This window comes from Diadema setosum, chromosome 18 (genome assembly GCF_964275005.1).
Source record: "Diadema setosum chromosome 18, eeDiaSeto1, whole genome shotgun sequence".
Lineage (NCBI taxonomy): Eukaryota > Metazoa > Echinodermata > Echinoidea > Diadematoida > Diadematidae > Diadema > Diadema setosum.
In genome coordinates, this window is record NC_092702.1 from 14490964 (window position 1) to 14517245 (window position 26282).

Here is a 26282-nt window from a genome sequence, read left to right on the forward strand (position 1 = left end):
TGACCGTCATCTGATGACCACAAGCGTATCACCTAACTCGTCCTCAATGTGACGAGTTTTCATGTCTCGTCTTCTTTCTTTCTGGACAATTTTGTGTCATCAATATCTCAAGAGTGACATTACAGAATGACATGACATTTTCAGGGAACATGTCTCATGACAATATCTAGCCACAATAAGGTTTTCATGACAGTAACATGTCTATGACGTCATCTAGGCGCCATTTTGTGATTTTCGGACCATGTTACATGATCGATCATAACTTCATAAATAAAGGTCATTTCTGTATCATTTTCGGTGGACATTAAGTTCAGGTCACGCTCTATCTTACATTTTAATGCTAATTACCTAGGACATTATTACGCGCGCGTACGCGCGCGTCAAACTTTTAAAAGGCTCAAAACAACTTACCAATGGGAAATCTCGAAGTTTCAGACAATTTTAAGCGTTTCGCGCGTTCGCGTCCGTCCGCACATTTTCGCGCGTAGTGCGCGTAAGCAACATGAAAATGCACATTTTTTGACAGATTTGGATTCCTGATACATTAAGCAACAATATCCATTGATTTCCGATCAATTTTGACCTATAACAAAGGAATGCGTTGGCGGCAAAGTTGAAATTTCGTGTGCGCGTCTATGTGCAAATATAGCGAAAAACATGTCTTTGTTTATTTCGCCATAGCTCTTTAAAACGTCTGGTTACCCTATGTTTTTATTGCATATTACAAAAACATATGAATTGGAAATAACGTTTCAAGCATCAATATCTCCATGAATACATTATGACGTCATCATATCATCATCTGAAATAAAAAAAGTGGAATTAAATTTTTTAAGGTACTGTTTCTGACATTCATTTGCTCGTATCTCTGTTGTTTAAGCTCAATATTATCCCAAATTCAGATATGTTGTACTTTGAACATTTGCCTTTCAAATCCGTGTCATAGTTTTGAAATTTGATGACGTCATCATGCTTTAAATTGTGTTTAAAGGTAAAGACGCAAAATCGGACAAGTTTACGTGTTATGTCTATGGGAGGTGATTTTTTTAGAAACCATGCATTGACTTGACAACGTTTAAGCACCTTTATCTCAGCTGATTTTGCTTCATTTCCTCTGAAACTTAAGTATGTTGTAGCTGTGACAATAATCTGCAGTAATCATGCATTTTATGTTTTGAAATCTCCTCATGAGGTTGACAATTTTGCAATTTAAAACTGAAAATGAGAATGGAATGCGGACGAAACGATTCCTGAGTCATCTTTCACGTACATAAGTTTACGTTCCTCTAATTTTCTCGTCGAGACGAATGGCCGAGCGGTTAGAGGCGTCGTCTCAGAAACCATGAGGTTGCACACGTACGGGTTCGATCCTCACAAGAGCACGAAAGAAAATAATAATTTTTTTTTTTTTTACTTTTTTTTTCTTCAATGGAGTACTACACCTTCGTCCATGTAGAAAACACGTTTGCATGTAAACACACCTATACGCACACACTCACACAGTATACCTTTGTTTTGCGTTGGAGACTGCATTACTTCGACTGCTGCAAAATTTTGCAGGCTGGGCTTTTCAAACTGATATAGTATATTGTAACAAAATGAAATTTGTTCATATCAATTCAGTAACACAATGTAGTCGTGGTTACTTTGTGCTTATTTACACATGTAACAAGCTATACATTGTAAAAAAGGTATTTGCATTATTCCTTTAAGTCAGTCTTCTGTATTGATGATTATTTGTCAATTAGTGGTTTTTGTGGAGTTTCAGATAGTGATAAAAAGTATGAATGATAAGTGCAGCGATAATTCCTACAGTAAGTTCAAAGTTGTGTTACAGATGTTTGATACATACATTTAGCATTGTGTGTGTGTGTGTGTATACGTGTGTATACAGGTTGGCCATATGGACACATTCTAGACAATTAATCTTAATTAGCAAACGTGATCAGCTATGGAACTGAATATGGTACTAATGTATGATGTTAATGATTCTAATTAAACTGTGACGAGTTTAAAGGGATAGCATAACTGTGTGTAAAAATAAGGCAATTATAAGGAAATTTTAGGGGAATTTGATAACCATGCCTATAATAATTTCATACAGGTACTAATACCTGCCTCATATTTGTGATAGATTGTCATGTCAATAGCAAACTGACAACGTACGATGAATGGGTTATATATTGAACAACTGTCTTTCAAGTCCATAATGTTCCTCATATTTTCTTGTCGAGACGTATGGCCGAGTGGTTAAAGGCGACGTCTCAGAGACGAGAGGTTGCGGGTTCGAACCCCACAAGATCACGAAACAAAATACTTAGCTATTTACTGTTTTTTTTTCCTCAACTTTGTATTACATATTCGTCCATGTAGAAATCACGTTCGTATATAAACGCACCTATACACACACACAGACACACACACACGACATATCCCTCTTTTTTGTGTGTTGGAGACCACATTGCTTCGACTGCAGCAAACTTTTGCAGGTTGACTTTGTCAAACCGATCATAGTATGTAATGACGACGACTGAGGTGTTGTCCTTTGAACAATTGTCTTTCAAGACGATGTCATTGTTTATTAATTTGATGACGTCATTACACTGAAAATTATGATTAAAGGCAAGGTATCAAAACCAGCCGATTATAGGTTTTATGTCTGCGGGACGTATTTTTTCCAAGTTGCCAGAAATGGCATAGCGACCTCAGTCGTTACAAGGCCGCTTTTCCGTCTAGCAATGCAATAGATGTTCACACGGCCACGTTAGTTGAGTGGGCATTGACTTTCCCCCTGTTATATCTATACATTGTTTTTTTTTTTTTTTTGTCTTACCATTTCCGTGGATGACCCGTGGCCGAGTGGTTACAAAAACGGTTTCGCAAGCACGCTCAATATAACTTTAAGGTGCCTATATTACATTCTTTTCTTTGTCGATCACAGATGACTGTCATCTGATGACCACAAGCGTATCACCTAACTCGTCCTCAATGTGACGAGTTTTCATGTCTCGTTTCTTTTTAGGTGATACGCTATCAGCGTATCACCTATTGTGATTGTCAAAATCTCTCTTTATTAGGTGATACGCTTTCAGCGTATCACCTATTGTGTTTGTCAAAATCTTCCTTTCTTTCTTTTTATTCTTCTTTCTTTCTGGCACATTTTGTGTCGTGAATATCTCAACATTGACATGACGGAATAACATGACATTTTCAGTCAACCTGTCTCATGACAACATCTAGCCACAATAAGGTTTTCATGACAGTAACATATCTATGACGTCATCTAGGCGCCATTTTGTGATTTTCGGACCATGTTACATGATCGATCATAACTTCATAACTAAAGGTCATTTCTGTATCATTTTCATTGAACATAAAGTTCAGGTCACGCTCTATCTTACTTTTTAATGCTAATTACCTAGGACATCATTACGCGCGCATTAGCGCGCGTCAAACTTTTAAAAGGCTCAAAACGACTTCCCAATGGGAAATCTCGAAGTTTCAGACAATTTTAAGCGTTCCGCGCGTTCGCGTCCGTCCGCGCATTTCCGCGCACAGTGCGCGTAAGCAACATGAAAATGCACATTTTTTGACAGATTTGGATTCCTGATACATTAGGTAACAGTATCCAGTGATTTCCGATCAATTTCGACCTATAACAAAGGAATGCGCTGGCGTCAAAGTTGAAATTTCGTGTGCGCGTCTATGTGGAAATATAGCGAAAAACATGTCTTTGTTTATTTCGCCATAGCTCTTTAAAACGTCAGGTGACCCTATGTTTTTATTGCATATTACAAAAGCATATGAATTGAAAATAACGTTTCAAGTATCAATATTTCCCTAAATACATTATGACGTCATCATATCATCATCTGAAATCAAAAAAAGTGGAATTAATTTTTTGAGGTACTGTTTCTGACATTCATTTGCTCGTATCTCTGTTGTTTAAGCTCAATATTATCCCAAATTCAGATATGTTGTACTTTGAACATTTGCCTTTTGAGTCCATGTCATGGTTATGAAATTTGATGACGTCATCATACCTTAAATTGTGATTAAAGGTAAAGATGCAAAATCGGACCATACTACGTGTTATGTCAATGGGAGGTGATTTTTTTTTCAAACCATGCATTGACTTGACAATGTTTAAGCACCTTTATCTCAGCTGATTTTGCTTCATTTCTTCTGAAACGTAAGTATGCTGTAGCTGAGACAATAAGCTTTAGTAATCATGCATTTTATTTTTTGAAATCCTATCATCAGGTTGACAATTTTGCAGTTTAAAGCTGAAAATGAGAATGGAATGTGGACAAAACGATTCCCGATTCAGCTTTCACATACATAAGTTTACGTTCCTCATATTTTCTCGCCGAGACGTATGGCCGAGTGGTTAAAGGCGACGTCTCAGAGACGTGAGGTTGCGGGTTCGAACCCCACAAGATCACGAAACAAAACACTTAGCTATTTTACTTTTTTTCTTTAATTTTGTATTACATATTCGTCCATGTAGAAATCACGTTCGTATAAACGCACCTATACACACACACAGACACACACCATATCCCTTTTTTTTTGTGTTGGAGACCACATTGCTTCGACTGCTGCACAATTTTGTAGGCTGACTTTGTCAAACCGATCATAGTATGTAATGACGACGACGGAGGTGTTGTACTTTGAACAATTGTCTTTCAAGACCATGTCATTGTTTTGTACTTTGATGACGTCATCACACTGAAAATTGTGATTAAAGGCAAGGTATCAAAACTAGCCGATTATAGGCTTTATGTCTACGGCGCGTATTTTTCCCAAGTTGCCAGAAATGGCATAGCGACATCAGTCGTTACAAGGCCGCATTTCCGTCTAGCAATGCAATACATGTTCACGCGGCCACGATTGTTGAGTGGGCATTGACTTTTTCCCCCTGTAATATCCATACATTTCTTTTTTGCCTTACCATGTCCGGGGATGTCCCGTGGCCGAGTGGTTAGAGAAACGGTTTTGCATGCACGCTCAATATAACTTCAAGGTGCCTATATCACATTCTTTTCTTTGTCGATCACAGATGACCGACACCTGATGACCCCAAGCGTATCACCTAACTCGTCAGCGTGACGAGTTTCATATCTCGTTCTTCTTTCTTTCTGGCCTATTTTGTGTCGTCAATATCTCAAGAATGACATTACGGAGTAACATGACATTTTCAGTCAACATGTCTCATGACAATATCTAGCCACAATAAGGTTTTCATGACAGTAACGTATCTATGACGTCATCTAGGCGCCATTTTGTGATTTTCGGACCATGTTACATGATCGATCATAACTTCATAACTAAAGGTCCTTTCTGTATCAGTTTGTGTGGACATAAAGTTCAGGTCACGCTCTATCTTTCTTTCTCTGATGCTAATTACCTAGGACGTCATCTAGGACGCGTAAGCGCGCGTCAAACATTTAAAAGGCTCAAAAGAACTTTCCAATGGGAAATCTCGAAGTTTCAGACAATTTTAAGCGTTTCAAACAATTTTGCGCGTGCGCGTCCGTCCGCGCATTTTCGCGCGCACAGCGCGTCAGTAACATGAAAATGCACATTTTTTGACTGATCTGGATTCCTGATACTTTGAGTAACAATATCCATTGATTTCTGATCGATTTTGACAAATAACAAAGCAATGCACTGGCGTCAAAGTTGAAATTTCGCGTGCGCATCTATGTGCAAATATAGTGAAAAACATGTCTTTGTTTATTTCGCCATAGCTCTTTAAAACGTCAGGTGACCCTATGTTTTTATTGCATATTACAAAAACATATGAATTGAAAATAACGTTTCAAGTATCATTATTTCCATAATTACAATATGACGTCATCATATCGTCATCTGAAATCAAAAAAGTGGAATTAATTTTTTTAAGGTACTGTTTCTGACATTCATTTGCTCGTATCTCTGTTGTTTAAGCTCAATATTATCCCAAATTCAGATATGTTGTACTTTGAACATTTGCCTTTTAAGTCCATGTCATGCTTTTGATATTTGATGACGTCATCATACCTTAAATTGTGATTAAAGGTAAAGACGCAAAATCGGACAAGTTTACGTGTATTGTCTATGGGAGGTGATTTTTTTTAAAAGCATCAATTGACTTAACAACGTTTAAGCACCTTTATCTCAGCTGATTTTGCTTCATTTCCTCTGAAACTTTAATATGTTGTAGCTGAGACAATAAGCTGCAGTAATCATGCATTTTATTCTTTGAAATCTCCTCATCAGATTGACAATTTTGCAGTTTAAAACTGAAAATGAAAATGGAATGTGGACAAAACGATTCCCCATGTATCTTTCACATACATAACTTTACGTTCCCCATATTTTCTCGTCGAGACGTATGGCCGAGTGGTTAAAGGCGACGTCTCAGAGACGTGAGATTGCGGGTTCGAACCCCACAAGATCACGAAACATTTTTTTTTTTATTTTACTTTTTTTCTTCAATTTTGTATTACATATTCGTCCATGTAGAAATCACGTTCGTATATAAACGCACCTATACACACACACAGACACACACACACGCCATATCCCTCTTTTTTGTGTGTTGGAGACCACATTGCTTCGACTGCAGCAACATTTTGCAGGTTGACTTTGTCAAACCGATCATAGTATGTAATGACGACGACTGAGGTGTTGTACTTTGAACAATTGTCTTTCAAGACGATGTCATTGTTTTGTAATTTGATGACGTCATTACACTGAAAATTGTGATTAAAGGCAAGGTATCAAAACCAGCCGATGATAGGTTTTATGTCTGCGGGACGTATTTTTCCCAAGTTGCCAGAAATGGCATAGTGACCTCAGTCGTTACAGGGCCGCTTCTCCGTTTAGCAATGCAATAGATGTTCACCAGGCCACGTTAGTTGAGTGGGCATTGACTTTCCCCCTGTTATATCTATACATTGTTTTTTTTTTTTGTCTTGCCATTTCCGTGGATGACCCGTGGCCGAGTGGTTACAGAAACGGTTTCGCATGCACGCTCAATATAACTTCAAGGTGCCTATATCACATTCTTTTCTTTGTCGATCACAGATGACCGTCATCTGATGACCACAAGCGTATCACCTAACTCGTCCTCAATGTGACGAGTTTTCATGTCTCGTTTCTTATTAGGTGATACGCTTTTAGCGTATCACCTATTGTGATTGTCAAAATCTGTCTTTTTAGGTGATACGCTATCAGCGTATCACCTATTGTGATTGTCAAAATTTCTCTTTTTAGGTGATACGCTATCAGCGTATCACCTATTGTAATTGTCAAAATTTCTCTTTTTTTTTATTCTTCTTTCTTTCTGCCACATTTTGTGTCGTCAATATCTCAACAATGACATCACGGAATGACATGACATTTTCAGTCAACATGTCTCATAACAATATCTAGCCACAATAAGGTTTTCATGACAGTAACATATCTATGACGTCATCTAGGCGCCATTTTGTGATTTTCGGACCTTGTCACATGATCAATCATAACTTCATAACTAGATGTCATTTCTGTATCATTTTCGCTGGACATAAAGTTCAGGTCACGCTCTATCTTACTTTCTAACGCTAGTTACCCAGGTCATCATTAGGCGCGCGTAAGCGCGCGTCAAAATTTTAAAAGGCTCAAAACGACTTCCCAATGGGAAATCTCGAAGTTTCAGACAATTATAAGCGTTTCAAACATTTTCTCGCGTGCGCGTCCGTCCGCGCAATTTCGCGCGCAGAGCGCTTAAGAAAGATGGAAATGCAATTTTTTTGACTGATTTGGATTCCTGATACTTTGAGTAACAGTATCCATTGATTTCCGATCGATTTCGACCCATAACAAAGGAATGCACAGGCGTCAAAGTTGAAATTCCGCACGCGCGTCTTTCTGCAAATATAGTGAAAAAACATGTCTTTGTTTATTTCGTCATAGCTCTTTAAATCGTCCGTTGACCCTATATTTCTATTGCATATTACAAAAGCATATGAATTGTAAATAACATTCCAAGTATCAATATTGCCAGAGAAACGCGATGACGTCATCAAATCGTCATTTTATATAAAAAAAGTGGAATTGATTTTTTTGAGGTACTGTTTCTGACATTCATTTGCTCGTATCTCTGTTGTTTAAGCTCAATATTATCCCAAATTCAGATATGTTGTACTTTGAACATTTGCCTCTCAAGTCCATGTGATGGTTTTGATATATGATGACGTCATCATACTAGAAATTGTGATTAAAGGTAAAGACTCAAAATCAGACAAGTTTACGTGTTATGTCTATGGGAGGTGATTTTTTTTCAAACCATGCATTGACTTGACAACGTTTAAGCACCTTTACCTCATCTGATTTTGCTCCATTTCCTCTGAAACATAAATATGTTGTAGCTGAGACAATAAGCTGCAGTCATCATGCATTTTATATTTTCAAATCTCCTCATCAGGTCGACAATTTTGTAGTTAAAAACTGAAAATGAGAATGCAATCTGTACGGAATGATTCCCGATTGTTCTTTGCAACTGTATATTGGTCGAATCCACGCGGCCACTTGTGGGAAGTTGAATAGCGCCATCTCAGTCAGCACTGTCACGACAGTATAATCATACATTTAAGTTTCGCATAGAATCTCCAGGACAGCCATATGGCGTAATCGCTTAGCGCGCTGGGTGTTCATAACGCCATACCGGAAGGCGAGAAGTTCGACTCCCGCGGAAGTTTTCTCTTTCTTTTTTTTTTTTTTTTCCGGCAATTCAGCTTTACTCCGATGTCATTTATCGTATTATTTTACCAAGTATACGTAACCCGTGAACACGGCTGCTCTATTTCCCTCGTTTTGTATTGGAGTTTGGAGATTGGGTTTGCTTCATTAATTTTGTCACACTTAATGTTGTAAATTGCCCCTTGTTACAGTGTCCCGCTTGCCACCTTTCGTTTGCTCTTTCCTTTTCTCTTCATTGGTTCTTGTAATATTGTAACAGGATAGGTAGGAACATGTACGTTTAGATAACTGGCAGGAATGGGAGCTGAATTGATTAACTCTAGTCCAGGTGTATGGCGTCTCGCTCATCTCTTTGAAATTCCAGGTTGTTATTGTTTGACCCAATAACGGAGTTGTAGACAGGTTTTATGTTGCTATAGAGGTATCTTGTGCCACATGAATGGAAGGCATCACTGTTTAGTAGTAGTAATGAACTTTTTCATGTTGTAAATGATATAAAGATATGAATTTCACATCCAATCTTCGGGACAGCCGTGTGGCTTTATAGTCGCTTAGCGCGCTGCATGGTCATTATGCACTACCTTAGGACGAGATGTTCGGGACCCGCAGGACGCTAATAATTATTTTTTTTTCTCTCTCTCTCTTTCTTTGTTTTTCTTTTGGCAGTTCAGCCTCATTCCGATGTCATTACCCCACGACACACAGTCACTCAAGTTCCCTTTTTTTTTTTTTTTTGTCGGAGACTGGAGGTTGGATTTGCTTCATTTATCATACGTAATGTTGTAAATTGCCCTTGATATACAGTGCCCCGCTTGCCACCTTTCGTTTTCTCTTTCCTTTTCTCTACGTTTGTTCCTGTTACACTGCACAAGACAGGTCGGAAAATAATTTACATAACTCAACTGGAGCAGGAATGGCAACTGAATAAATTAACTCTAGGACAGGTGTATGGCGTCTCGCTCGTCTCTTTGAAATTCCAGGTTGCTATTGTTTGACCCAATAACGGAATTGTAGACAGGTTTTATGCTGCTATAGAGGTATCTTGTGCCACATGAGTAGAAGGCATCACTGTTTAGTAGTAGTAATGAACTTTTTCATGTCCCTCCATGTCAATTATAGTGTATTCAAAGGGGTTGTGTGTCTATCTGCCAAAGAAAAGGAAAACCTTATTTTCGCCATGGCTATTTCTCTATACGTAACCGTAGGTGATGAGTGTTGTTGGTATCTGAGCAGTGAATAACACAACATCAGGCTAAAATCCCCCTTTTATACGCGCTAAGCGTTCAATTTGATATATCTTTATTTATGTAGTCAATCACTGCTAATGGCGTTACAGAATTATGTTATAACACCTTTCACTGAAAGTTTATAAAGCAAAGTTTATGGACAAGGCAAGCAATTGTACATGAATAATACCAATGATTTCAGAGGGAAATTATGGTATACCTAAATGTAAGGGTATCATTGCTTTGGAATTGCTGAAACAATATCTTGGCACGAGGTCTTCCACCTCTAATAACTGATCCCTTTAAAGATGTGTCGGTCACGGGTGATCGTCATGATTCATCTTTCACGTAGAAGCTTCCGTTCCACACTCTTAGTTCGAGAAGACTTACCATCATACTTCAAATTGTGATTAAAGGTAAAGACTCAAAATCAGACAAGTTGACGTGTTATGTCTAAGGGAGGTGATTTTTTTTTTTAAACCATGCATTGACTTGACAACGTTTCACCACCTTTATTTCAGCTGATTTTGCTCCATTTCCTCTGAAACTTAAGTATGTGGTAGCTCAGACAATAAGCTGCAGTAATCATGCATTTTATTTTTTCAAATCTCCTCATCAGGTTGATAATTTTGCAGCTAAAAACTGAAAATGCGAATGGAATGTGGACGAAACGATTCCTGATTCATCTTTCACATACATAAGTTTACATTCCTCATATTTTCTCGTCGAGACGTATGGCCGAGAGGATAAAGGCGACGTCACAAGATACGTGAGGTTGCACACGTACGGGTTCGAACCCCATAAGAACACGAAACAAAATACATCTTTTGCTTTTTTTCTTTTATGGAGTATTCACCTTCGTCCATGTAGAAATCACGTTTTCATGTAAACGTACACACACACACACACACACACACACAATATCCCTTTGTTTTGTGTTGGAGACCACATTGCTTTGACTGGCAACTTGGACTTGAAATTACAAATGTTAAAGTGAAGATGGCTCTTAAAAGACCGCATGGCCATGTTTGATTTTTTTTTTTACAATATAAAGACCTATTGGTAAATATTCATTCACATATCCTTTCCAATCAACTTACTTGGACACGCCGACACCACACGAAATTTTCAATTGGTTGCATGACAGAAACAATTTCATCTGAATTATGTAGGACTGCATAAAGAATTGGACTTCGCGAATATTTCTCAATATTATATTATACTTCAAGTCGCTACTTAACATTATTTTCGTTGTCGATCACTGAAAATGAGAATGGAATCTGGTCGAAACGATTCCCGATTTATCTTTGTAACTGTATATTGATCGAATCCACGCGGCCACTCGTGGGAAGTTGAACAGCGCTATCAGTCACTTGACGTATATCGCCAAAAAACTGAATATCAATGTAAATTTGTGTTGTGTATAGCATACATAGATAGATTTAAGTTTCGCACAGGATCTTCGGATCTTCCGTGTGGCAGAATCGCTTAGCACGCTGCGTGTTTATAATGCCCGACCGGAAGGAGAGAAGTTAATCGAGTCCCGCAGGACTTTTTCCTTTTATTTCTTTTTTCTTTTCTTTTTTTCAGCAGTTCAGCTTCACTCTGATGTCATGAACACAGCTACTCTATTTCCCTTGTTTTGTATTGGAGTTTGGAGGTTGGGTTGCTTCATTAATTTTGTCACGCGTAATGTTGTAAATTGCCCCTTGAAACAGTGCCACGCTTGCTACCATTCTTTTTCTCTTTCCTTTTCTCTTCATTTAGATTTTGTTCTTGTTATACTGTAGCAGGATATTTAGGAACGTGTACGTTTACATAACTAACAGGAATGGGAACTGAATTAATTAACTCTAGTCCAGGTGTATGGCGTCTCGCTTATCTGTTTAGAATTCCAGGTTGTTATTGTTTGACAAAAACGGAGTTAAAGACAGGCAGGGAAGGAAGTGACTTGATATTGCTTCATATTATATGAGGAATTTCGGGCAATACCTTTCCAATTAGTGTAGTGATTTTGACAGGGTTCTCTGTCGTTTATTTTCGTCATGGCTGTTTCACTAGTTTAGCCATAGGTGATATGTGTTGTTGGCATCTGGGAGAATAGAACAGATCAGTACCAAACTGGAATAGCCTATAAGCAATGTGGTAAGCATTCAATTTGTTGCATTATCTTTCTTCTTTAAAGTCAATCACTACTGATCGAATTACACCATATAATATGGCACGTTTCACTGGTAGTTTAGGAAAAGGGAGCTAATTCAATGCAAGATACAATGATATGTGCTACCATTGATTTTAGAGACGTCATTGTGGTGTGGTGCTGGTGGTGGTAAGGGAATCATTGCTTTTAAATTAATGAGACAATCCTTGGAACTTTGCATCAAGAATATAATGCATGTTCGTGCGGCGTTTTTTTTTTTTTTTAATCCTGACGTGGACATTATTTTTCTTTATCTTGTTTTTAATTCAAGAATGTTATATCTGAATATGTTCGATTTAGTTACGGTTTCAATGCATCTTGTTTACCATCTTCTCTGACATTAAATTGATGGTTTTTAAATTTGACATTGTCTGTCTATTTGTCTGTTTATGCTCATAAAACACTGCTATAACAACTAAAACATTTGTTTCACTTGTCACACGCAATGCTATGGATTACAGTTGTGCATGCAGTTTTCCTTTTGCCACCTCTCGTTTTTCTCTCCCCTTTTCCCTCACTTTGGTTTTGTTATACTGCAGATGGGAATGATTACAATAACATAACCGAACTTGAAGTAGGAATGAGAACTGAATAAATTAACTCTAGGCCAGGTGTATATAGCGTCTCGCTCATCTCTTTGAAATTTCAGGTTGTCATTGTTCTATCAACGGAGTTGAAGACAGGCTTTATGTTGCTATAGAGGTATCTAGCTCCACATGAATGGAATGCATACGCTGTTTAGTATTAGTAAATGTATTTGCCTGCGTTACGCAGTATAGCTGGCAAATATTGTTTAGACGGCATAAGTGCGAACACTTAATTGTTTTCAGGAACGCATGACGGAATGCATTGTATCCGTCATGCGAGTGGAGGGAAATTTGAATATGAAATGTGATAGATTCCTGTGTAGGGAGCGGTGAGGAAGAAGAGGCATTCTAGCCTTGCACTCCATTGCTAGCACGTTCGAATTTGGGCCTCTCACAATCTACCTTCGTTTTACGCGGTTTCTCAATATGGATGCAGCCAGGATAGCCGACATGATTGACTCTAAAGTCAATCAGAGCCAAAACCGCCTTTTATCAGACCTCGATAATCTAATTTCAAACAGACTGAGCAATTTTCAGCAATCTTTGAACGAATCTCAGAAAGCTCTCAGTGACGCGCAAGTAGCCAAAATTGAAGAAATGCATGCGGACAACTACAAATTTCAACGCAAGGGCAACGAGGAACAGTACAAAGTCAACATCAAAGTTCAGAGGAAGTTGAGGGAAACAGAACAGATTCTGAAAGAAGAAAACGATATTACAACATCTGTTGCCGACGCGAAAGCAAAAATCGCGGAAGGTATTGACATTATAGACAAACGGCAAAAGTTAATCAAAATGGCCGACAGTTCACCCTTGGGGTGGAAGATGGTAGCAGAGTACGAGAATAACTCTTTAGCCGACAATTCCGACGATGAAAAGCGGATGTTCAAAGCAGAGGCTGGAGCCGAGAGGAAAGCGAAAAAAGTCAAAAAGCAGTGGGAGCCAAGGCGATTCCAACCATACGCCATGAACCGATCATCATGGAGGCCGATTCACACTGGCGCCAAAGACCAAGAAAATCATGCTTCAACCAGCCGCGGAGGAGTAGACGAACGCAAGAGGCCGGGGCTTTGTTTCGCCTGCGGTAAACCCGGTCACTGGAAGGCTGACTGTCTAGCAAGAGGCAATAGATCCGACCAGATAAGTGGATCAGAATTTATTCACGTAGCTAAAGAGAATGACACAGAGTCTAAGTTAGATTCGATAGAAAGGGATCAATTTGATAGTACAAGTGACTTGAAGGCACTGCCCAAAAATAGTGGCAATAAGATTAATGTGTCCCCTGTTGGGAGATTGAAACAAAATGTGAATAAGTGGGCCGATTTCGGGGCCAGTAGGGAAATCTTGGATATTATTGAGAATGGCTACAAATTGCCTTTGCACACATTGCCTGATAGTAAAGAGCTTCGTAATAATAGATCCGCTTTAAATCATGGCATGTTTGTGGAAGAGGAGATTGGAAGGTTATTGGAGAAGGGTTGTGTGACAGAAGTTAAAACAAGGCCCACTGTTGTGAATCCTTTGACAGTTTCGGAGAATAAGGACAAATGTAGGCTCGTTTTGGACTGCAGACACATTAATCCACATTTATTCAAGCAAAAGTTTAAATATGAAGATACATCAGTGGCGAAGGATGTGTTCGAAGAAGGGGATCATGTGTTCACATTTGATCTTAAATCTGCATACCATCATGTAGAGATTTTTGAACCACACAGACAGTATTTAGGATTTTCGTGGTGTTCTGAAGGTCAAACAAGGTATTTCGTGTTTAATGTGTTACCATTTGGAATTTCCACGGCGGGTTATGTTTTTACAAAAATAACACGGGTTCCAGTCACCTACTGGAGAGCACAAGGGAAAAAGATTGTCATGTTTCTAGACGACGGGATTGCGGGATGCAGCGATAAGACAGAGGCGATAAAGATGAGCGGGTCAATTAAATCAGAATTGAACGAATTGGGTTTCCTTTTAGCGGATGAAAAGTGCGAGTGGGAACCTAGCAGTAACGCAACCTGGCTAGGATTGGATTGGAATTTTACATTGGGAGTAGTTCATGTAACGGACCGCAGGATACAAAAATTGAAAAAGTCAGTCGAAAGCATTTTGACCAAAGTGAACAGAGGTAACAGGCTTGTTTTGGTACGCGAACTAGCAAGTGTTGCTGGGCAAATCATTTCCACTCAACCCGCAGTCGGGTTAGTAGTTCAGTTGAAAACGAGAGAAATATTCAAGTGCATTAATAGCAGGGCTTCGTGGAATGCCCCAGTGTTAGTTTCTGACGAGGCGGTATCAGAGTTTAAGTTTTGGTATAAGAACATAGAACGGGTGAATGGCATCCCTATGACATTCGTGAAACCATGTAACGCTACTTTGTTTACAGACGCGTCGGCCACTGGGTACGGCGCCTACGTATGTGAAGATTCCAATCTGGAATTGGTTGGTTTCTGGAAAGAACAAGAAAAAGAGTATAGCTCTTCGTGGAGAGAAATTGAAGCTCTGAGCAGAGCACTAAAATCGTTTGGTTCGTGCCTGGAAGGGCAGAGTGTCCGTTGGTTTACGGATAATAGAAATGTCACGAGAATTGTCCAGAAAGGAAGTAGAAGCCGGCAATTACAGAGCATTGCCCTTGAAATTCATGAAACTTGTGAAAAGTTTGGTTTAACCATAATTCCGGTTTGGATTCCTAGAGAACAGAATACACGAGCTGATAACCTCAGTAAAATTATAGACAGCGATGATTGGTACATAAGTCCAAATGTATTTGGTTATCTGGATCGCAGATGGGGGCCACACACAGTAGACAGATTTGCATGCGATTATAACTCACAGTGTAGAAGGTTTAATTCCAGATGGGGATGTCCAAATTCAGAAGGGGTAGACGCATTTAAACAGGCCTGGAGTGACGATGTTAATTGGTGGGTGCCACCACCGCGGCTGGCAGCCAGGGTTATAGATAAGGCAGTACAAGATTGTGCCAATGGTACCCTAGTTGTGCCGCAGTGGAAATCTGCTCCATTTTGGCCAAAAATTTTCAAAGGAGGCAAATTTGCTCCTTTCATTGAGAATTCATTTATGTTTTCTTCAAAGGAAGTAAAGAAAGGAAAGGGTAACAATGGCATCTTTGGTTCTTCGAGAACAACGGATTTCACTTTAATCGCATTGAAATTACGTTTTTGATCTTGTTTATCGCATCGCGACAGGTCTAGGACTATCAGCTGCGATCACAGATGAGATCAAGGCATCCGGAACGCAGACAAGGAATCTTCTTAATTTAGCCGGCAGCATGGCATCTCATTTAGTGCAGTCCAGGAGCGATGGCACCTCAAACAAGTATTACTCATCTTTTCGTAAATGGGAAGCGTTTATCACCGCAGAGGGCGGTAGAGCGATTCCGGCAGAGCCCATACACGTTGCACTGTACTTGACGAGTCTGATCGACGCGGGAAAGTCGCCTAGCGTCGTTCAAAGCGCCATGTATGCCATTAAATGGGCCCACGGTATGAGGGGTCTAGAGGATCCTACGACCAATAATTTTGTGTTAAATTTGATCGAAGCAGCAAAAAGGAAGAATTACAAAAAAGTATCCAAGAAGGATATTTTGTCAAATGAGCAACTTGTGCGCCTTTGTGACAATCACAGTGACACCCATGACATTCTGGTTCTTCGCGATTTAGCGTTCATCGTTCTTTGTTTTAGTGGATTTTTTAGGTTCGACGAAGCTCGTTCCTTGAAGTGTAACGATATTACTTTTCATGATAATTACATGTCTGTGTACGTTTCGAAAAGTAAGACTGATCAATTCAGGAAGGGAGATGAAGTAGTCATCAGCAAAGGTCTGACAAATGCATGCCCCATGAGAATTTTGAAACGTTATATGGAGTGTGCAAAAATAGACCCAAAGTCGGGTCATTTTCTGTTCAAGCCTGCATACGCCAATAAAGGCAAAGTGTCTTTGATACATAAAAACAAGTCCATGAGTTACACAAGAACACGCGAGACGGTTGTAGCTCGCCTGAAAGAGGTCGGCGAAGGCTTGAATTTGGGTCTTCACTCATTAAGAGCCAGTGGAGCAACGGCTGCTGCCAGGGCCAAAGTGAAGGACAGAATATGGAAAAGGCACGGTAGATGGAAAGGAGACAGGGCCAAAGATGGCTATATAGAGGATAGTCTGGAAGAAAGACTATCAGTCACCCAGGCGTTACATTTGTAAATAAATGGTAGTTGTATGAGGCAGAGCATAGGTCATTATGTAATTGAGACATAAATATACAGTTATGCCGGAGATTTAAATTTCTCACCTTGTTCAGAGAATACAAGTAAAATATTTATATTCCGGCTTATATGAAAACTGGGGGCAATAATGTTGTTTACTCTCATACGATTTTTGTCGTCCTTGATACGTTTTGATACGTTTTATGAAACATTACTAGAAATTGTTTGAGGAACGACCATGTTTCATAGTATCCAATCTTGGCATTTCGGAAAAATATGACCCGGAAAACGCCCTTCTTTGTGGTAGTCATTCTAGTAGCTCGGCAGGCTATATCCCAAAATATTGGATTGAGTATATTTTGTGGTGTCAAAAGTAAGGTGAAGGCTGTTAAAATGAGTGGATGATGGATGGGCAGTGTTTTGAACGATAGAGTGATGAACATGTATTTGCCTGCGTTACGCAGTATAGCTGGCAAATATTGTTTAGACGGCATAAGTGCGAACACTTAATTGTTTTCAGGAACGCATGACGGAATGCATTGTATCCGTCATGCGAGTGGAGGGAAATTTGAATATGAAATGTGATAGATTCCTGTGTAGGGAGCGGTGAGGAAGAAGAGGCATTCTAGCCTTGCACTCCATTGCTAGCACGTTCGAATTTATAAATTTATTAGAAACAAATCAAATTGATGTTTATGCTTACGACTTTGGTCTCAGCCATAGCCATAGGGTTTTTCCAGAGTTTTGCGCTTATTAATTTTTATCTCTGTTTTTTTCACCCCGGGCTATTTCGTTAATTAGCCCTGTTATACCTTGTTATATCGATTTCCAAAGAAATCGGGATCCGTGTCAGAAGATCGATATGCACATCGATATGAAATATGTCAAGACATATATGCAATTATTTTTATTATGTTGATCTCGATAATTAGAGATTTCTCTTAATAAAGGCCAGCTCTTCGTGCTAGTAGCTCGGCAGGCTATATCCCAAAATATTGGATTGAGTATATTTTGTGGTGTCAAAAGTAAGGTGAAGGCTGTTAAAATGAGTGGATGATGGATGGGCAGTGTTTTGAACGATAGAGTGATGAACTGAACTTTTTCATGTCCATCCCTGCCAAGAAAAGTGTGTTTGACGGGGTTCTGTGTCATTGTGCCTATGAGAAAGCAAAGTTTTATTTTCGCCCTGGCTGTTTCTCTATGCGTAGCCGTGAGTGATGGATGTTGTTGGCATCTAGCTGGGCAGTAAAAAACCGAGTATCATGCTATAATACCCCCCCCCCCGTTAGGTTCTAAGCGTTCAATGTGATATATATTTCTTCTTCATTATGTCAATCACTGCTGATGGAATTACAGAATTATGCTATGACACGTTTCACTCAAAGCTTAAAAAGCAAAGTTTATGCACTATACAAGTAATGGTGCATGAATCCTATAGACCATTGATTTTAGATGAGAAATTATGATATGCCTATAGTAGGGATGTCATTGATTGGGAATTAATGACACGATTAAGCATTTTCATAATCCTTATCCTTCACTCTAACCTCCGTGAAAATATCATATTTGAATTCAACCAATAAGATGGTAAAAAATGCATGCATTCATGTTTTATCAATATACAATGTATGGACTTTCCAAACATTCAACAGCGATTATCTCAAAATGAACATTGTGTGGGTTAGCACTATATTGCATCGACCCCTTCAATTGTCTATCAAGTTCATGTCGATGTTTTCTAATTTGATGACGTCATCATACTAGAAGTTGTGATTAAAGGCAAGATATCAAAATCAGCGAAGATTACTAATCGCTGCCTCATGTTCCTGTGTTTGATCGTCCAGTCAATACCAAACTGACGACATACGTTGAATATGTTATACTTTGAACAATTGTCTATCAAGTCCATGTCGATGTTTTCTAATTTGATGACGTCATCATACTAGAAGTTGTGATTAAAGGCAAGATATCAAAATCAGCGAAGATTATGTGTTATGTCTATGGGGGGATTTTTTTTTTTTAACCATGCATAGACGATAACGCTCAAGCACTTTTACCTCACTTGATTTTGCTTCATTTCCTCTGAAACTTAAGTATGTTGTAGCTGAGACAATAAGCTGCAGTAATCATACATTTTATTTTTTTTCAAATCTTCTCATCAGGTTGACAATTTTGCAGCTTAAAACTGAAAATGAGAATGGAAGGTGGACGAAACGATTCCTGATTCATCTTTCACATACATAAGTTTACGTTCCTCATATTTTCTCGTCGAGACGTATGGCCGAGTGGTTAAAGGCGACGTCTCAGAGACGTGAGGTTGCACACATTCATTCATTCACTCATTTTCATTTTCATTTCATTTATTTCCTTCCTTCTTTCTTTTTCGTCAAACATAACACGAAATGTATCAGAAGATATAACATAGGCATGTATTCGACTTTACATGGTAGATAATGGTTAACAAATACGAAATTATACATGCATACCGGCAAAATACAAAGTTATGTTTGGAGGATAAAAAAAAAAGAAAGAACTGAGAGGTTCACTGAAAAGCATGCTTGTAAATTGTGAACCACTCAAAAGGATTCTTGTGAATACATTAAACTTTTTTTTTTTATTTTTTTTTTTACAAAGACAGGAGAGAACAAGACAGTAGAAACACAACGACATTACATGACTTTACAGTAGGGTATACCATGACACATGCGGGTTCGAACCCCACAAGATCACGAAACAAAATACTTAGCCATTTTACTTTTTTTTTCTTCAGTGGTGTATTACATATTCGTCCATGTAGAAATCACGTTCGTATAGAAACGCACCTATACACACACACACACAATATCCCTCTTTCTTGTGTTGGAGACCACATTGCTTCGATTGCTGCAAAATTTTGCAGGCTGACTTTATCAAACCGATTATAGTATAAGTAATGACGACTACGGAGGTGTTGTACTTTGAACAATTGTCTTTCAAGACCATGTCATTGTTTTGTACTTTGATGACGTCATCACACTGAAAATTGTGATTAGAGGTAAAGACGCAAAATCGGACAAGTTTACGTGTTATGTCTATGGGAGGTGATTTTTCTTTTAAACCATGCATTGACTTGACAACGTTTAAGCACCTTTATCTCAGCTGATTTTGCTTCGTTTCCTCTGAAACTAAAGTATGTTGTAGCTGAGACAATAAGCTGCAGTAATCATGCATTTTATTCTTTGAAATCTCCTCATCAGGTTGACAATTTTGCAGTTTAAAACTGAAAATGAGAATGGAATGTGGACGAAACGATTCCTGATTCATCTTTCACACACATAAGTTTACGTTTGTCATATTTTCTCGTCGAGACGTATGGCCGAGTGATTAAAGGCGACGTCTCAGAGAAGTGAGGTTGCATACGTGCGGGTTCGAACCCCACAAGATCACGAAACAAAATACTTTGCTATTTTACTTTTTTTTCTTCAATGGTGTATTACATATTCGTCCATGTAGAAGTCAAGTTCGTATATAAACGCACCTATACACACACACACACACACACACACACACACACAATATCCCTCTTTTTTGTGTTGGAGACCACATTGCTTCGACTGCTGCAAACTTTTGCAGGCTGACTTTGTCAAACCGATCATAGTATGTAATGACGACGACGGAGGTGTTGTACTTTGAAAAATTGTCTTTCAAGACCATGTCAATAAGCCAGTTCGGGGTTAGCTCATGGGCTCATGGGTACAAATGACCTTTCTTCTTTCTCAGTTGATTAGGCACTCCACTAGTTTCAAGCGACAGAAGGCATGAGCTTGCCCAACGTAACAATTTATGGAATTCATCAGTCATGTTCAAACAAAGGATGAACTTGCATAGACCAGGTGACCAGAATGATCCTTCCATTGACATTTTGGAAAGCATCCATTTCATTATTTTGCATTGAATGTATTAACAATCTCTTTCTATTGATATTGTCAGACACCGCTTTTGCTGTCATGTGGATGTGCTGGCAAGCACCACTTATAGGGATCAGTTGAATAATCATTACATTACAGATGCTTATCTCAGTGAATTTAAAAACCACCATGCTCTGCTGGTACAGATGACCTTTTTCTGCTCATGCTCAAAGTGGAACCCCGAACTGGCTTATTGTTTCGTACTTTGATGACGTCATCACACTGAAAATTGTGATTAAAGGCAAGGTATCAAAACCAGCCGATTATAGGTTTTATGTCTACGGCACGTATTTTTCCCAAGTCGCCAGAAATGGCATAGCGACATCAGTCGTTACAAGGCCGCATTTCCGTCTAGCAATGCAATACATGTTCACGCGGCCCCGTTTGTTGAGTGGGCATTGACTTTTTCCCCCTGTAATATCTATACATTTTTTTTTTTTGCCTAACCATTTCCGTGGATGTCCCGTGGCCGAGTGGTTAGAGAAACGGATTTGCATGCACGCTGAATAATTTCAAGGTGCCTATATCACATTCTTTTCTTTGTCGATCACGGATGACCGACATCTGATGACCCCAAGCGTATCACCTAACTCGTCCTTAGTGTGACGAGTTTCATATCTCGTTTCTTTTTATTCTTCTTTCTTTCTGGACAATTTTGTGTCATCAATATCTCAAGAGTGACATTACAGAATGACATGACATTTTCAGGGAACATGTCTCATGACAATATCTAGCCACAATAAGGTTTTCATGACAGTAACATGTCTATGACGTCATCTAGGCGCCATTTTGTGATTTTCGGACCATGTTACATGATCGATCATAACTTCATAAATAAAGGTAATTTCTGTATCATTTTCGGTGGACATTAAGTTCAGGTCACGCTCTATCTTACATTTTAATGCCAATTACCTAGGACATTATTACGCGCGCGTACGCGCGCGTCAAACTTTTAAAAGGCTCAAAACAACTTACCAATGGGAAATCTCGAAGTTTCAGACAATTTTAAGCGTTTCGCGCGTTCGCGTCCGTCCGCACATTTTCGCGCGTAGTGCGCGTAAGCAACATGAAAATGCACATTTTTTGACAGATTTGGATTCCTGATACATTAAGCAACAATATCCATTGATTTCCGATCAATTTTGACCTATAACAAAGGAATGCGTTGGCGGCAAAGTTGAAATTTCGTGTGCGCGTCTATGTGCAAATATAGCGAAAAACATGTCTTTGTTTATTTCGCCATAGCTCTTTAAAACGTCTGGTTACCCTATGTTTTTATTGCATATTACAAAAACATATGAATTGGAAATAACGTTTCAAGCATCAATATCTCCATGAATACATTATGACGTCATCATATCATCATCTGAAATAAAAAAAGTGGAATTAAATTTTTTAAGGTACTGTTTCTGACATTCATTTGCTCGTATCTCTGTTGTTTAAGCTCAATATTATCCCAAATTCAGATATGTTGTACTTTGAACATTTGCCTTTCAAGTCCATGTCATAGTTTTGAAATTTGATGACGTCATCATGCTTTAAATTGTGTTTAAAGGTAAAGACGCAAAATCGGACAAGTTTACGTGTTATGTCTATGGGAGGTGATTTTTTTAGAAACCATGCATTGACTTGACAACGTTTAAGCACCTTTATCTCAGCTGATTTTGCTTCATTTCCTCTGAAACTTAAGTATGTTGTAGCTGTGACAATAATCTGCAGTAATCATGCATTTTATTCTTTGAAATATCCTCATGAGGTTGACAATTTTGCAATTTAAAACTGAAAATGAGAATGGAATGCGGACGAAACGATTCCTGATTCATCTTTCACGTACATAAGTTTACGTTCCTCTAATTTTCTCGTCGAGACGAATGGCCGAGCGGTTAGAGGCGTCGTCTCAGAAACCATGAGGTTGCACACGTACGGGTTCGATCCTCACAAGAGCACGAAAGAAAATAATTATTTTTTTTAACTTTTTTTTTTCTTCAATGGAGTACTACACCTTCGTCCATGTAGAAAACACGTTTGCATGTAAACACACCTATACGCACACACTCACATAGTATACCTTTGTTTTGCGTTGGAGACTGCATTACTTCGACTGCTGCAAAATTTTGCAGGCTGGGCTTTTTAAACTGATATAGTATATTGTAACAAAATGAAATTTGTTCATATCAATTCAGTAACACAATGTAGTCGTGGTTACTTTGTGCTGATTTACACATGTAACAAGCTATACATTGTAAAAAAGGTATTTGCATTGTTCCTTTAAGTCAGTCTTCTGTATTGATGATTATTTGTCAATTAGTGGTTTTTGTGGAGTTTCAGATGGTGATAAAAAGTATGAATGATAAGTGCAGCGATAATTCCTACAGTAAGTTCAAAGTTGTGTTACAGATGTTTGATACATACATTTAGCATTGTGTGTGTGTGTGTATACGTGTGTATACAGGTTGGCCATATGACACATTCTAGACAATTAATCCTAATTAATTAGCAAACGTGATCAGCTATGGAACTGAATATGGTACTAATGTATGATGTTAATGATTCTAATTAAACTGTGACGAGTTTAAAGGGATAGCATAACTGTGTGTAAAAATAAGGCAATTATAAGGAAATTTTAGGGGAATTTGATAACCATGCCTATAATAATTTCATACAGGTTATAATACCTGCCTCGTAATCGTGTGATAGATCGTCATGTCAATAGCAAACTGACAACGTACGATGAATGTGTTATATATTGAACAACTGTCTTTCAAGTCCATAATGTTCCCCATATTTTCTTGTCGAGACGTATGGCCGAGTGGTTAAAGGCGACGTCTCAGAGACGTGAGGTTGCGGGTTCGAACCCCACAAGATCACGAAACAAAATACTTAGCTATTTACTGTTTTTTTCCTCAACTTTGTATTACATATTCGTCCATGTAGAAATCACGTTCGTATATAAACGCACCTATACACACACACAGACACACACACACGCCATATCCCTCTTCTTTGTGTGTTGGAGACCACATTGCTTCGACTGCAGCAAACTTTTGCAGGTTGACTTTGTCAAACCGATCATAGTATGTAATGACGACGACTGAGGTGTTGTACTTTGAACAATTGTCTTTCAAGACGATGTCATTGTTTTGTAATTTGATGACGTCATTACACTGAAAATTATGATTAAAGGCAAGGTATCAAAACCAGCCGATTATAGGTTTTATGTCTGCGGGACGTATTTTTTCCAAGTTGCCAGAAATGGCATAGCGACCTCAGTCGTTACAAGGCCGCTTTTCCGTCTAGCAATGCAATAGATGTTCACACGGCCACGTTAGTTGAGTGGGCATTGACTTTCCCCCTGTTATATCTATACATTGTTTTTTTTTTTTTTTGTCTTACCATTTCCGTGGATGACCCGTGGCCGAGTGGTTACAGAAACGGTTTCGCAAGCACGCTCAATATAACTTTAAGGTGCCTATATCACATTCTTTTCTTTGTCGATCACAGATGACTGTCATCTGATGACCACAAGCGTATCACCTAACTCGTCCTCAATGTGACGAGTTTTCATGTCTCGTTTTTTATTCTTCTTTCTTTCTGCCACATTTTGTGTCGTCAATATCTCAAGAATGACATTACGAAATAACATGACATTTTCAGTCAACATGTCTTATGACAAAATCTAGCCACAATAAGGTTTTCATGACAGTAACATATCTATGACGTCATCTAGGCGCCATTTTGTGATTTTCGGACTTTGTCACATGATCGATCATAACTTCATAACTAGATGTCATTTCTGTATCATTTTCGGTGGACATGAAGTTCAGGTCACGCTCTATCTTACTTTTTAACGCTAGTTACACAGGTCATCATTACGCGCGCGTAAGCGCGCGTCAAAATTTTAAAAGGCTCAAAACGACTTCCCAATGGGAAATCTCGAAGTTTCAGACAATTTTAAGCGTTTCAAACATTTTCTCGCGTGCGCGTCCGTCCGCGCAATTTCGCGCGCAGAGCCCGTAAGCAACATGAAAATGCAATTTTTTTGACTGATTTGGATTCCTTATACTTTGAGTAACAATATCCATTGATTTCCGATCGATTTCGACCTATAACAAAGGAATGCACTGGCGTCAAAGTTGAAATTCCGCGTGCGCGCTTTTCTGCAAATATAGTGAAAAAACATGTCTTTGTTTATTTCGCCATAGCTCTTTAAATCGTCCGTTGACCCTATATTTCTATTGCATATTACAAAAGTATATGAATTGTAGATAACATTCCAAGTATCAATATTGCCAGGAATACGCGATGACGTCATCATATCGTCATTTTAAATAAAAAAAGTGGAATTGATTTTTTTGAGGTACTGTTTCAGACATTCATTTGCTCGTATCTCTGTTGTTTAAGCTCAATATTATCCCAAATTCAGATATGTTGTACTTTGAACACTTGCCTCTCAAGTCCATGTGATGGTTTTGAAATATGATGACGTCATCATACTAGAAATTGTTATTAAATGTAAAGACTCAAAATCAGACGAGTTTACGTGTTATGTCTATGGGAGGTGATTTTTTTTCAAACCATGCATTGACTTGACAACGTTTAAGCACCTTTACCTCATCTGATTTTGCTCCATTTCCTCTGAAACATACGTATGTTGTAGCTGAGACAATAAGCTTTAGTAATCGTGCATTTTATGTTTTCAAATCTCCTCATTAGGTTGATAATTTTGTAGTTTAAAACTGAAAATGAGAATGCAATCTGTACAGAACGATTCCCAATTTTTCTTTGCAACTGTATATTGATCGAATCCACGCTGCCACTTGTGAGAAGTTGAATAGCGCCATCACAAGTCAACTAGTCACGATAGTATTATTATATATTTAAGTTTCGCATTCACTCTTCAGGACAGCCGTGTGGCGTAATCGCTTAGCGCTGGGTGTTCATAACGCGATACCGGAAGGTGAGAAGTTCGACTCCCGCAGGACTTTTCCCGTTCTTTTTGTTTTTCTTTTCTTTTTTTTTTCGGCAGGTCAGCTTTACTCCGATGTCATTTATCATATCATTTTATCAAGTGTACGTAACCCGTGAACACGGCTGCTCTATTTCCCTTGTTTTGTATTGGAGTTTGGAGGTTGGGTTTGCTTCATTAATTTTGTCACACTTAATGTTGTAAATTGTCCCTTGTTACAGTGTCCCGCTTGCCACCTTTCGTTTGCTCTTTCCTTTTCTCTTCATTGGTTATTGTTATACTGTAACAGGATAGGTAGGAACATGTACGTTTGAATAACTTGCAGGAATGGGAGCTGAATTGATTAACTCTAGTCCAGGTGTATGGCGTCTCGCTCATCTCTTTGAAATTCCAGGTTGTTATTGTTTGACCCAA

At 38.7% G+C, this 26282-nt stretch overlaps 2 protein-coding genes across 2 annotated transcripts; both read left to right on the forward strand.

Moving 5' to 3' along the window:
• Positions 1 to 13169: 13169 nt before the first annotated feature.
• On the forward strand, positions 13170 to 15920 carry LOC140241819 (uncharacterized). The gene has a single exon (XM_072321574.1). It carries the CDS (start codon positions 13170 to 13172, stop codon positions 15918 to 15920), a length of 2751 nt encoding a protein of 916 aa, XP_072177675.1.
• A 31-nt stretch (positions 15921 to 15951) lies between these two features.
• Positions 15952 to 16953, forward strand: LOC140242162 (integrase/recombinase xerD homolog). Its single transcript, XM_072321926.1, has one exon. It carries the CDS (start codon positions 16027 to 16029, stop codon positions 16951 to 16953), a length of 927 nt encoding a protein of 308 aa, XP_072178027.1. The 5' UTR covers positions 15952 to 16026.
• The last annotated feature ends 9329 nt before the right edge of the window (positions 16954 to 26282 follow it).

Excerpts from the sequence above, each read along its gene's own strand:
- LOC140242162 (XM_072321926.1), top strand. The coding sequence starts at position 16,027 with ATGGCATCTCATTTAGTGCAGTCCAGGAGCGATGGCACCTCAAACAAG.
- LOC140241819 (XM_072321574.1), top strand. The coding sequence starts at position 13,170 with ATGGATGCAGCCAGGATAGCCGACATGATTGACTCTAAAGTCAATCAG.